The following is a 15,282-nucleotide window of genomic DNA, read 5'->3' as shown; positions in this document are numbered from 1 at the left end:
TGTGTGTGTGTGTGGGCAAAGACCCAGAATTTAATGACAATTGGTCTGCATCAGTCTCCCTTGATGAGCTTGATTACACACAGGCAAGCACCCAGTTCAGGTCGACGCTGACCAGGAGGAAGATATGAGTCAAGACAATTCCCTCTGCTGGCAGTGCGAAAAAAAAATGCTAAAATTGTTGAACAAATAATTAGAGTTTTTGTTCATTTTTCAAAAAAATGTAATAATAATTTAGCCTATATGCCTTCAAGTTCAAGATGAAAAAATAAGAATAAAAAAAGCGATTAAAAATATGCTAATTAAATGACGGGCAGTAATAAATTATGCCAAAATTTTTTACAACCCTCTCTGTCAACATGACGGACAATGAGGAAGTCTAACGTGACCTCTGTGCACATTTCTCTTTATTTTTAGTATTGAATAATGTATTTTTACCTGTACAGATTATAATTTATTATTTTTTTTTGAAAAAGGACAAACATTTTCCCAGTTTTCCCCATAAAATTAAGCTTTATTCAGTGTAATTTCTGTATTTATTTTTTAAATTTGCATAATTCCCTTTTTACCTATAAGTTACACCCGCATGAAGTCTCTATGAAGAACAAGTACTGCAATATTCTCTTTAATAAAACGTGCCCGGTGGTAAACGCAAATTTAAATCTTTTTCATATATATGTATTTCTGCCCCCACAGTTTGAGATGATCCCGATGAACTAGACAGTTTTATTATGGTGCTGCTTATAAAAAGTCCAATAAAGTGCATGTCCTGTGGCAGTGAGCGCGCGTTTTCTGCTCATTACAGAGCTTTTTCACCGGCTCATATTGAAGATCGCTTTACTGCCAGCACTTTTACACTCTGAGCCACCAGAGATCTTCTCCAACTTTAAAACTAGCTCAAAAAAAACAGCAGGATCGTGACCTTCTGCAGCGCCGCGAGCTCCTCAAACCGTGAAGCTCGACTTTACAAAAAAAAAGACAAAAAAAAAAAAAAAAACAGCAGTTCTGCGTGAAGCCTGTTGGCTTATTTTATTCGCTCTGTAACATTAACTTTCCACCAATCCAATTCAATATTTGCTGGAGTTATTGGATTTGCACAAATGCAGATGTTCACTGTGTGTGTGTGTGTGTGTGTGTGTTTAGAGAAAGTGATGCAACTGCAGCTGTACTAGAATGTCTTTCAAACTCATTCATTTTCCTTCGGCTTAGTCCCTGATTTATCAGGGGTCGCCACAGCAGAATGAACCGGCAACCTATCCAGCATATGTTTTATGCAGCGGATGCCCTTCCAGCTGCAACCCAGCACTGGTAAACACCCATACACCCTCCCATTTACTAGTTCACCCTGTTCATCGACTAGTTGGTGCAAGCCCTAGTTCTCATCACTGTAAGGCCCCATTTACTATAGTGCATTGTAGTTTAAAACGGCATTTTAGATCAAAAACGATCCGCGTCCACACTAGCGTTTCACTTAGCGTTTCTGAGCATATCTGCGTCCACACTATGCCACCAAAAACGTGCATCACGTGACCATTCGCACACTCTGGGCATGCGCGTTCTAGTATAAACAGAAAGCATGTGTCCAGGGGTCCGTTCTTCGTACGTGGATTACTCAGTTAGCTGGATTTGGATATTGACGATTTGACACGATCCAGGATCGTTTCGTTCTTCAAAGCTGATCCGAGAGTTGTTGTCATAGCAACAGTTCTGCTAGGTCAAACCTGATCGGGAGCAGGTTCAATTCATAAACAGGATTAGATCGGCTTAGTTCAAGCAAAGATAATACAGAAAGTATGTGCCGAATTCTGATATTTTCTTACAGTAGTAGTTATATACACTTGGGAAAATGGTACATATTTTTAAACTATATATAAAGTTATAGTCAATAATAAAATAAATAAAGTTATACATATTAATAAAACGTTTGCAATCTGCACCCTTAAAATTAAAGTACAAAGACTGCCACCTGTTGGTGCAAAGAGAAAACTTTGATATGAACTTTTTAGATCGCTTTAGTACAAATTGTGTATAATAGAAATGCAGAATATGTGACTTTTTTTTAAAGCAATAATACATTTATGCAGTCATAAACATGTTTTGATAGTTAATATGCCAGTAATTTGATGCTTCACAAAAGTTGCAGACGCCTTTACCAATATGAAAACGCTTTTGTAAACAACCAGTTATTCTTTACACCGATTAAAAAACGCCTACTATAATAAAGAAAATATTTTCTAAATGTAGAACTAAATACATTGATTTGCATTGAAATACATGATGAATACTCTCGACACATGAAAGTGTAAAGCCTGCAGCTCACAACAAATGTGGAAGGTTATTGCGTGTCATATTTAACAAGCCGTTTACTGCTAATTTGACGTAATTTTGCTCACATGGATAATTGAATATTAATCAGATGATGTCATTACGCTGCTGTGCCGTCAGCCAATCGTTGCACTGCTGATCATGATTTCGAGGATCAATAGATCTGTCCTTCACAACACTAATTAATAACTGCACAATGGCGCCTAAAACAGACAAAAGTGCAAACAACGCTCCCATTTCTGTGTCCATGTTGTTGTTTACAGTGAAGGCTGGTCGGCTGTCTTCCGATAGCGTTAAAGCCATGTGTTATAGTCATGAGATAGGGGCTTGACGAATTAGGAAAGGATACGCAATGACACAAAAGCCCTAATCAGGTAGCGAATCTCAGCAGCCCTTGCCTTTGTTGTCAGATGTCTCCGTTTTTCGGCATTTACACTGAGGCCATGTCTACACTAATCCGGATAAATTTGAAAACGGAGTTTTCCTCTAAAAACGCTTCACGTCCACACTGTCGTTTTTATTCGTTTTCCAAAACTTTGTCATCCACACTGAAACGGCTACAAATGCTTTCACCCTGTAGTGCGCATGCGTGAAACGTAAGACGCTTCGGCACGCGTCATTTCCGCCTGACGTTTATTTTCTTTCTGGCTCTTTGAAACGTTGTGGCAAAATGTCAAGGAAAAGCACAGAGTTTTTTAAATGGACTGACAATGAAGTGGAGTTGCAGCATCGAGTAACACATGAATAAAAAGTTGCAAAAGAGAGTGAAAATGTAGACTGGGAGACGTGCCAAAACAAATACACTGATATACTGGACCGCTTTAAAGAACAGTATCCTGCTGATGACGCTGCTTACCCTCACAGTAAGGACAACATCTCTAAACTCATAATCACAACGAAATTAAAGTAAACAAATTTGTCACATGACAAAAAAACGCATCATCGTTTTCGAAAGACTCGTTTTCGAAAGATTGCGTTTTCAAATTTATCCACTTTGGAGATCGTTTTCTAAAAAGATACGTTTTTGTTTCCTAAAAACGCATCTCAGTGTGGACGGAAGGGCAAAACGGAGACAATAATATGCGTTTTCAAATGAAAACGCACTAGTGTGGACATGGCCTGAGACGGAGCAGCAGCGTTTCAGAATGAAAACGGCCTCTCCAGCATTTCCAAAATGCTCCGTTTTCGGCTCTCGAAAACTCCAGTGTAGTGTGGATGCATGGCGTAACCATAGCAAAACTTATGCGTTTTAAAACTAAAACGCATTAGTGTAAACGGTACCTCAGTTTCTCTCTTTCTTTCTCGCAGTGTTTCCTTTTCATAAAGGACATGATCCAATGGTTCAAAAAATGAATGATTAACTACGATGTGTAAATTTGTGCACAGGAAAAAAGAAACGAGAAAAATCTGAGGCATGAATTTTTACCCTGTGCTTATTTTCACATCCCAATGTTAACAGGTTTGCCTTTCAGCTGCTAGTTAGCTTAATTTTCCCCAAAAGATTTGCGCATGGACTTGCAAACAAGCTTGAATCAAGTCTAAAAAAAGGCCCTTCCTCCTTAAGACTGAAGCAAGGCCTCTGTAAATCATCAAGCAGAGTCTCTGAAGTGTAAAGGAAACACATTAAGCGTTCGGTGTCACACAACACACATTAAAGTCTCTATACGCTTAATGAAGCGTCGTCTTTGCACCTGCTGCCACTAGGAAACTGCATTCGCCGGCTCTAATTAGCACGCTAGTCAAAGTGCAACGTTAATTCAGCTCGGTGTGCGTAAGGCTTGCAGTCAAGGGTGAAAACTACAAACGCAGAGGCGCAGGACCCCGCAGGGCCTGTATTAATGAGCGCTGTGTGGGATGGAGGTCAGTTTTTACCCGCTCCACGAAGTATTTGAGAGGCTCCCGTCCGCGCGGATCCGGCTCAGTCCAACGTAGCACAGCGTAGGTGTCGCTAAGCTCACAAACTTGCACCTCGGTTGGGGGAAACGGCACTCGGATTTGACCTGCAGACAAAAGAGATGCAGAATGAAGGAGGAGCGGGAGGGCAAGGGACTGATGGAGAACGGGTAAAGTTATGGTCATGCTATTTTTCAGTAGATATTGATCTTATTCTTGATGTACGAGCGTCCACAGCCATAGAAGTCTTTTTTTTTTGGCTCGAGACTTCCGCTCTCATTCACTTCTAGTAATTTTTAGACGTTAAAAACAGCTCGTTTTGCTGCTTGATGTTTTCTCATTATATTATTCCACTTATTGTGTATAGTCATGAACACACTTGTTTGTGGAGCGAGTAGTTTGACCGATTTCTGACAGTTATTATTTTAAGTCATTTCTCCCATGGGATACTGAATCGGAAGTTCTAAAACAATTTGCAGAATCGAGTGCACATATAATGCAGAATAAGGTCAATAAAACAAATGAAAATACATTATTATACAATAAACAAGTGATGTTTAATAGAGCAAGCATATTTGTCACCGTATTTCCTATTATTTGTTCTTTTTTTTATAGGAAAGATTTAGGATTAAGAATAGAGGAGGAGCAGGAGGGCGAGGGACTGATGGAGAACAGGTACAGTTTATGGTCATGCTGTTTTTCAGTAGATATTGACCTTATTCTTGATGTTCGAGCGTCCACAGCCATTGGAATCTTTCTTTTTGGCTCGAGACTTCCGCTCTCATTCACTTCCATTAATTTTTAGACATTAAAAACAGCGTGATATGCTGATTAAAGTTGCAAACTGATGTTTTCTCATTTTATTATTCTACTTATTGTGTATAGTCATGAACACACTTGATTGTAGAGCGAGTAGTTTGACCCTTTTCTGACAGTTATTATTCTTAGTCATTTCTCTTATAGGTGACTGAATTGGAGGTCCCAAAACAATCGCAAAAACGAGCGCACGTTCACATTGCAGAATAAGGTGAATAAAAACAAGTGAAAATACATTAATATACAATTAACAAGTGATGATTAATAGAGCAAGCATATTTGTCACCGTATTACCTATTGTGTTTCATTTCTTTAAAGGAAAGATTGAGGATTGAGAATGAAGGAGGAGCAGGAGGACGAGGGACTGATGGAGAACGGGTACAGTTTATGGTCATGCTGTTTTTCAGTAGATATTGACCTTATTCTTAATGTACAAGCGTCCACAGCCATTGAAATCTTTTTTTTGGCTCACGACTTCTGCTCTCATTCATTTCCATTAATTTTTAGACTTTAAAAACAAGTTAATATGCAGATTAATGTTGCAAACTGATGTTTTCTCATTTTATTATTCTACTTATTGTGTAAAGTCATGAACACACTTGTTTGTGGAGCGAGTAGTTTGACCGTTTTCTGATAGGTATTATTTTAAGTAATTTCTCCGATAGGAAACTGAATCGGCAATTCTAAAACAATTTGCAGAATCGATCGCACATATAATGCAGAATAAGGTCAGTAAAACAAGTGAAAATACATTAATATACAATAAACAAGTGATGTTTAATAGAGCAAACATATTTGTCACCGTATTTCATATTATTTGTTCTTTTTTTTTATAGGAAAGATTTAGGATTAAGAATAGAGGAGGAGCAGGAGGGCGAGGGACTGATGGAGAACGGGTACAGTTTATGGTCATGCTGTTTTTCAGTAGATATTGACCTTATTCTTGATGTTCGAGCGTCCACAGTCATTGGAATCTTTCTTTTTGGCTAGAGACTTCCGCTTTCATTCACTTCCATTAATATTTAGACATTAAAAACAGCGTGATATGCTGATTAATGTTGCAAACTGATGTTTTCTCATTTTATTATTCTACTTATTGTGTATAGTCGTGAACACACTTGATTGTAGAGCGAGTAGTTTGACCGTTTTCTGACAGTTATTATTCCTAGTCATTTCTCCCATAGGCGACTGAATTGGAGGTCTCAAAACAATCGCAAAAACGAGCGCACGTCCACATTGCAGAATAAGGTGAATAAAAACAAGTGAAAATACATTAATATACAATAAACAAGTGATGTTTAATAGTGCAAGCATATTTGTCACTGTATTTCCTATTATGTTTCATTTCTTTTAAGGAAAGATTGAGGATTGAGAATGAAAGCAGAGCAGGAGGACGAGGGACTGATGGAGAACGGGTACAGTTTATGGTCATTCAGTAGATATTGACCTTATTCTTGATGTACGAGCGTCCACAGCCATACAAATCTTTTTTTTTTTTTTTTTTTTGCTTAATACTTCCACTCTCATTCATTTCTATTCATTTTTAGACAATAAAAACAGCTCAACCAATTACTGGGAAACACCCATACACACTCACATTTACAGACACATTCATACACTACGGAAAATTTAGTTAATCAATTCTCCAATAGCGCATGTGTTTGGGTGCTCCAGCTTCCCCCACAGTCCAAAGGAACCCTATGCCAACACGAGGAGAACATGCAAACTCCACACAGAAGTGCCAACTGGCCCAGCCAGTACTCGAACCAGTGACCTTTTTGCTGTGAGGCCACAGTGCTAACCACTGTCACCCCAGTTTAATGTCATTTAAGATCAAATGAGTTATAAGCTTAATTTGATTAAGTAAGGCAACCACACTGTAAAAAACCCTGTTTGCTTTAAATTTTTTAAGATGAATCAAATTAACCCTATGAGTCCACTGAACTTATGTTATGTTAAACTGACTTAAAACAGCTTGCATAACTTATAAAATTAAGTTTGAACATGGTTAACTTAGTTCAGGGGTGTCCAAACTTGGTCCTGGAGGGCCGGTGTCCTGTTTAGCTCCAACTTTCTTCAACACACCTGTCTGGAAGTGTCTAGTATACCTAGAAAGAGCTTGATTAGCTGGTTCAGGTGTGTTTTATTGGGGTTGGAACTACTGTAAAATATGCAGAGCACAGGCCCTTCAGGACCAAGTTTGGGTACCCCTGACTTAGTTTATTGAGTTACAATAAAAACTTTCATGACTGATTGATCATATATTTTTTTTACAACACACTATTTCTTTAACAGTGCAGTTGATATGAAATTAACTACACAAGGCTTCTTTAATCTCTGAAAAATATAAACTTTACATGAGAGTTTTTCTTTTTACGGAGAATTATGACCTGAGATTCACACTTCCGCTTTAACTATTGATTTGTTGCTCACATTTCTTGTTCTCGAATGAAGCGCCTTGAAGAAGCGTCCAGCTGGGACAGTTATGATGATGAATGATGGGAGTTTCAGAGGGCAGATCTGATATAAAGTGTTCATTTACAGGTAAAGCCATAAAGACTGAGGAGCTTTTATCGGCATTAAAAAGATGATGATGATGAGCCTTTGGAGAGGGAAGATTTTTTGTGACGCTGCTTGTGCTCAAAACTGTCATGGCAACACTGGGGGATCACGGGCCACTGAGATTAGCTGCTAGACGGATTTTTGTGTGTGCGTGTGTGTGCGTGTGTGTGCGTGCGTGCGTGCGTGTGTGTGTGTGTGTGTGTCTGTGTTGGTGCATGGTTGTGTGTGAAAAAAAAAATAGTTATAATAATATTAAGGGCCGAGGCAGTGGCGCAGTAGATAGTGCTCAAACCTCGGCTCAGTTGGCGTTTCTGTGTGGAGTTTGCATGTTCTCCCTGCCTTCACGTGGGTCTCCTCCGGGTGCTCCAGTTTCCCCCACAGTCCAAAGACATGCGGTACAGGTGAATTGAGTAAGCTAAATTGTCCGTAGTGTAAAAGTGTGTGTGTGGATGTTTCCCAGAGATGGGTTGCGGCTGGAAGGGCATCCGCTGCGTAAAAACTTGCAGGATAAGTTGGCGGTTCATTTCGCTGTGGCGACCCCGGATTAATAAAGGGACTAAGCCGACAAGAAAATGAATGAATGAATGAATGAATGAATGAATAATAATAATAATAATAATAATAATAAATAGCAATAATAATAATAATAATAATAATAATACATATTAAAGAAAAATAAATAATAGTAAAAAATAAATAATAATAACAATAAAAATTATAAAAATAAATAAATAATTATAAACATAAATAATAATAACGATAATAATAATTACAATAAATAATAATAATAATAAATTAACAATAATAATAACTAAAAAATGTATAATCAAATAATAAAATAAAAATAATAAATAAATAATTAAATAAATAATAATAAAAATATATAAAAAATAAATAATAATAATTATACAATAATGATACAACAATAATAAAAACAATTATAATAATAATGCATGTTAATAATAAAATAATAATTATAATAATAAATAATAATACAAATAATAAATAATAATACAAATAATAAAAAATAATTAATAATATAAAAATAAATAATAATAATAAATAATAATATTAGCATGTTACACCTATCTTGGAAATATTGCACTGGCTTCCTGTGAATTTTTCATATTAATAATAATAGTAATAATAATAATAATAATAATAGTGATAATAAATAGTAGTAGTAGTAATAATAATAATAATAATAATAATAATAATAATAATAATAACAATAATAAATAGTAATAATAATAATAATAATAATAAATATTAATACAAAATATAATACTAATAAATAATAATAATAAAATAATTATAAAACATAAATAATAAATAATAAATAATAAATAATAATAATAATAATGATAATAATAAAACAATGATAATAACAAAAAATGTATAATAAATTAATAAAAAAATAAAAAATTAAAAATTAAATAAATTATAAATAAACAAAAATAAAAACAAATAAATAAAAAATAATAATGATACAATAATACAACAACAACAACAACAACAACAACAACAACAACAACAATAATAATAATACATATTCATATTAAAACAATAATAATAAAAACATAATAAAAATAAATAATAATAATAAATATTAAAAATAATAAAAATAAATAACAATTAAAAACAACAATAATAAATAACAATAATAATAATAATAACAACAACAACAAAAATTAAATCAAATACTAAAATAAAAATAATAAATAAATAAATTAAACAAATAATAAATTAATAAATATTAAATATAATATTAATAATAAATAAATAAATAAATAAATAAATAAATAAATAAAAATAACAATAAAAGATAAACAATGTAATAAAAAATTCAACCAAATATTCTGACTATGAGCAGCACAGGAGCATGTTACACCCATCTTGGGAATATTGCACTGGCCTCCTGTTAGTTTTTAATATGAATTTTTAAATTCTCATGCTTACTTATATGGACTTATACGGAATGGTCTGACACCTTAATATTTGCCTGAGCTTTTGATCCCTTACACCTAGGCAAGAGCTCTATGCTTCTCTGCTACATTAAAAAGTTAAAGTAAAAGCTTCGGGTGAATGAGCCTTTTCTGCAGTAGCATTTAAAAAGTGTAATTCTCTGCTTCTGATTTATTATATTTTATGCAGATACACTACAAAATCATCCTAAATTATCTAAAAAATTATGAATTGCTTTTAAATAGAACTGTTAAATTCATCTAACGAATTAAATAGTGTTATACCAAACTGAGGTGAAGCTGTTTTTGAATCTGCCACTATGCTTACTCATAGGCATTTGCAGCTCCGCCCTCGAGAGAGCACAATCTCATTTAAATTTAAAGAGACAGTCATCAAAACGCCACAACTATGATAAAAAAATTATCAAAAAGAGTCAGTTTCAGTAAGTTACAAAACATTATGCATGTGATATTTTGAGCTGAAACTTCACACACACACACTCCAGAGACATTATCAACTGAGATATCATGCAACGTTATAATCTACTCACCCTCCAGCTGGTCTTTAGTGATCACGATCTGTCTGCCGCGCTCCACCTTCACCACTGGAACACACAGAGATCAGCAGGAGATCTTAGATATGAAGAATCTGCAGGTGCCATTTAGACACTCTTACCCATAGTCCTGCTGGGCTCCAGGGGGTCAGAGGTCAGGATGGGCTCGCTGGGTTTAGACGGACGTCCCACACCCGCCTGATTGACGGCACACACTCTGAACTGATACATGGTGTTCTCCTTCAGGCCCATCACAGGATACTGACACACTTTCTGGATGACATCATTACAGCGTTCCCACTTCCCAACACCGATGTCACACCTGTAGGAGAAAACCGACTACAGTTAACATTTATAACAAACATTAGCATGGCAGAAGACTGATGACCAGTTTATGAGTTTATTATGAATCAGAGCTTTGGATCCCTATATCAGTGCTCTGCCAGAAACTTCATAGCAATGCATTAAAGTCTGCATGAAATCAAAGTTTGCTCTTATTATTTTACATGTATATAGAAAAGCTTATTAACTGTTAACAGTCGAAACTTTTGGGATAATTTACAGTTTGAACCCACGACCAGTCTGTCAAATGAAGAGCCGGAGTCTGAGATTCAAATAAATAAAGTTTACTGAAGATAGTTTGCAGTTTTCCCTAAGTCCTTTAAGGTGGGGTTATAAGTCCTTTAGGGCGGGGCTATCATTCTTTTGGGTCGGGCTATAAGCCATTTAAGGTGGGGCTATCAGTCCTTTAAAGTGGGATTATAAGTCCTTTAAGGCAGGGCTATCAGTCCTTTGGGTCCGGGCAATAATCCATTTAAGGTGGGGCTATCAGTCCTTTAAGGCAGGGTTATAAGTCCTTTAGGGCGGGGCTATAAGCCATTTAACGTGGGGCTATTAGACTTTTAAGGTGAGGTTATAAGTCATTTAGGACGGGGCTATCAGTCCTTTGGATCAGAGCAATAAGCAATTTAAGGTGGGGCTATCAGTCCATTATGATTGGGTTATAAGTCCTTTAGGGCGGGGTTGTCATTCCTTTGGGTCAGGGCTATAAGCCATTTAAAGTGGGGTTATCTGTCCTGTAAAGTGGGATTATAAGTCCTTTAGGGCAGGGCTATTAGTCCTTTGGGTCGGGGCAATAATCCATTTAAGGTGGGGCTATCAGTCCTTAAAGACAAGGTTATAAGTTCTTTCGGGCAGGGCTATCAGTCCTTTGGGTCAGGACTATAAGCTATTTAAGGTGGGGTTATCTGTCCTTTAAAGTGGGATTATAATTCCTTTAAGGCAGGGCTATTAGTCCTTTGGGTCGGGGCAATAATCCATTTAAGGTGGGGTTATCAGTCCTTTAAGACAGGGTTATAAGTCCTTTAGGGCGGGGCTATCAGTCCTTTGGGTCAGGACTATAAGCTATTTAAGGTGGGGCTATCAGATTTATAAGGCGGGGTTAAAAGTCCTTTAGGGCGGGGATATAAGTCGTTTGGGTTGGGGCTATAAGCCATTTAAGGTGAGACTATCAGTCCTTTAGGGCAGGGCTAGAAGTTCTTTTGATTTGGGGCTTTAAGCTATTTAAGGTGGGGCTATCTGTTCTTTAAGGCAGGGCTATAAGTCATTTGGGTCAGGGCTATAAGCTATTTAAAGTGGGGTTATTATTCATTTGGGTTGGGACTATAAGCCATATAAGGTGGGGTTATAAGTCCTTTGGGTCGGGGCTATCTGTCCTATGGGTCAGAGCTGTAAGCCATTTAAGGAGGGGCTATGAGTCATTTAAGGCGGGGTTATAAATCCTTAAAAATTGGGTTATAAGTCCTTTATAGCAGGGCTATCAGTCCTTTGGGTCGGGGCTATAAGCCATTAAAGGAGGGTCTATAAGCTATTTAAAGTGGGGCTATAAGTCCTTTAAGCTTGGGTTATAAGTCCTTTAGGGCAAGCTGTAAGTCCTTTGGGTCGGGATTATAAGCCATTTAAGGTGGGGCTATCTGTCCTTTAAGGCGGGGTTATAAGTCCTTTAGGGCGGGGCTATCAGTCCTTTGGGTCGGGCCTCTGTTAATGAGCTGATGAACTGAATCAGGTGTGTTAAGTAAGGCATACAAAATGACATCCAAAATGTTCAGGGCAGGAGGTCCTGGGGACTGGAATTAGAAACCACTGATTTAAGCGGGGCTATCAGTACTTTAGACTGAATTTGGATTGCAATTCCTAGCTCAACCACTAGTCAATCCTCAATCCTAGTTATCAATGTCAACCCAAGTTATGTGCCAAATGTGCATAAACATATGTGCTGGGAAGCATAGCTGTTGAAGCATAAAATTACATAACCAAATCATTTTCACTAGTGGTCTCAGACTTGTCATAATAAGATGCATTAATCTGAAACATCCAAACACAAGCCAACAAGACAGAAACTGGCAGAATAAAGCGCTGCAGACTGAAGCTGCATGTTGCTAGGAGACAGGGAGGTTATGCACTTGTGCGCTCTTCACCATGGTGATGTCTTTTATTTCAAGTTTTATCCCTATAAAAACAGCCCGGCTCTCGCTTCACCTCTCTATGAAGTAACCCTGAACCGCGGCGGCTCCGTCTGCGCTGGGAGGAATCCAGGAGAGGAACACATAATCCCGGTTCACATCAGAACACTTCACCTGCAGAGGAGAACCTGGAGCGCCCACCACCACCGCGGATCCATCTGAACATGAGGAAAAATCACAGCTCTTCATTATTTCTCCCACAGCAGACGGCACTGAGCCTGAATTGGAATGTTTTGATAATGAAAACAAGGTCCTTGCAATTACATGCACTCTTATGTTCCCACAAATAATAACACAGTATAGTGTAGTAAAGTACTATAGTGTTTTTTAAACATACTATAATAGAGTGTATTAGACTGTTTACATTATAGAACATACAACTCTTTGTTATAAATGCTGTATTATTCATATATAGCGAAAATATAGCGAATAAATATTGTAGTATGCTATTGGTTTTTACTAAACTAAACTGGTGTATTGTACTATAATATACACTCACTGGCCACTTTATTAGGTACACCTCACTAGTACAGGGTTAGGCCCCATTTTGCCTTCAAAACTGTCTTAATCATTAATGGCGTAGATTCAACAAGGTACTGGAAATATTCCTTATAGATTTTGCTCCATATTGACATGATAGCATCATACAGTTGCAGATTTGTCGGATGCACATCCATGATGCGTTCCACCAAATCCCAAAGGAGCTCTATTTGATTGAGTTCTGGTGACTGTGGAGGCCATTTGAGTACAGTGAACTCATTGTCATGTTCAAGAAACCAGTCTGAGATGATTCACGCTTTATGGCATGGCGCGTTATCCTGCTGGAAGTAGCCATCAGAAGATAAGTACACTGTGTTTATAAAGGGATGGACATGGTCAGCAACAATACTCAGGTAGGCTGTGGCGTTGACACCATGCTCAATTGGTACAAGTGTGCCAAGAAACTATCCCCTAAACCATTACACTACCACCAGCCTGTTGACACCAAATTCTAACCCGACCATCCGAATGTGTCAGCAGAAATGGAGACTCATCAGAGCAGGCAACGTTTCTCCAATCTTCTATTGTCCAGTTTTGGTGAGTCTGTGTGAATTGTAGCCTCAGTTTCCTGTTCTTAGCTGACAGGAGCGGCACCCGGTGTGGTCTTCTGCTGCTGTAGCCCATCCGCCTCAAGGTTGGACGTGTTGTTCAGAGATGCTCTTCTGCAGACCTCGGTTGTAATGAGTGCTTATCTTGGTTACTGATGCCTTTCTATCAGCTGGAGCCAGTCTGGCCATTCTCCTCTGACCTCTGGTATCAATAAGGCATTTGCGCCCACTGAACTGCCGCTCACTGGATATTTCCCAGTGTTGCCAGATTGGAAATGTCAAAGTATCGAACCAGAACCTCAAAATGATCGTATTTGGAGGAAAATTATCGTACACGAGTCAAACTGAGAGTATACAGCTATTATCTAGACCAGTGGTTCTCAAACTTTTTTCACCAAGTACCACCTTAGAAAAAAATTGTCTCTCTAAGTACCACCTTACGACGCTATTTTTTAACCAGTATTAAAAAATAGCATCATAGGCCTAATTAAGCAGCTACAGGTGTGCACAGTTTAAAAACGATGCAGATTAATTACTATTATTAAGAATATGTATTATTATCAGTCACTTTAAACATTTGAAATAGTCTGAACATTAATAGTGCTTGCAGATTAAAAAAAAAAAGTTTTTGTTAAAATGTGCTTTTAAAAGTTCATTAAAAAATGGCGTTGTTCTTAAAAAGTAAAAAGAAAACTGCTGTACTTAAATCTAAAGTATTCATTGTAGCCTATTCATCAAAAGCTGGAGATGTTGCTTTTACTTTATAAATATAGGCTATATGTCATATTCCTACACTTTCAGACAAATCTTGAAATAAATGTTAAATGTACATATGACAGGGTTCATACAGGCACAACCTAATGAAAATCAATTCCAGCACCTATTTTTTTTTTCAAGACTGACATGTATTGAAGACCTGAAAAGTATTCTCAACAACCCATAAAACATTGCAAAGGAATAGATACAAATAAAAACCATTAATAATAATATTTATTAATCATATATTAATAATATAATAAACCTGCACTAAATGCTTGTGAAATTTTTTTTGTACTCAAGTAAAAATACTATTACGCTGCTAAAATAACACAAATTTTAGTAAATAATATTAATATTAGGTAAAAGTACAAAGTACTCTTTTAAAAAGTACTAGTTGGTTACTTTTGAAAAAAAAATCTGATTTTCATTTTGAAATCACTTTTTTTTTACTTGGAAACCTGATTGAATGGTTTAATTGCTTAAATCCCAAAGCTACATGTATAGGAAATTGCACTAACAAAGTATGGTCGATTTTTCCTTTCATGACAATTAATCTTTTTCAACAGCACTGGTAAAACTACCAAATAATCTTTAAGGCCATAGAGACACTTTTTGCCCATTTTTTAAACGATATTTACAAGCTTTGAAAGGTTTAATTGAAGTATATGGTAAAAAGATTTAAATTTAGCCTTTTATTTACATATTTTACACAATTTTTCTTTACAATATGGCAAATTTGTTTCTTAAAAAGCTGTACATGTAGATTTTATTTTACATTTAACCTAATCTAAAATAGAAACTT

General features: G+C 36.5%; 1 protein-coding gene across 1 annotated transcript in view; it reads right to left on the bottom strand.

The window, feature by feature from the left end:
- myom3 (myomesin 3) overlaps positions 1-15,282 on the bottom strand; it is a 126,835-nt gene that overhangs the window by 64,873 nt on the left and 46,680 nt on the right. Inside the window, exons 11-14 of the mRNA XM_073925535.1 lie at positions 12,650-12,791; positions 10,234-10,433; positions 10,109-10,162; positions 4,195-4,322 (exon numbers count right to left, since the gene is read on the bottom strand). Of these exons, the coding sequence (XP_073781636.1) occupies positions 4,195-4,322; positions 10,109-10,162; positions 10,234-10,433; positions 12,650-12,791 (524 nt within the window). The remainder of the gene's footprint in view (positions 1-4,194; positions 4,323-10,108; positions 10,163-10,233; positions 10,434-12,649; positions 12,792-15,282) is intronic.

The sequence above is a fragment of the Danio rerio genome, chromosome 16 (genome assembly GCF_049306965.1).
Source record: "Danio rerio strain Tuebingen ecotype United States chromosome 16, GRCz12tu, whole genome shotgun sequence".
NCBI classification, from domain to species: domain Eukaryota; kingdom Metazoa; phylum Chordata; class Actinopteri; order Cypriniformes; family Danionidae; genus Danio; species Danio rerio.
This window is presented reverse-complemented; position numbering and strand designations above follow the sequence as displayed.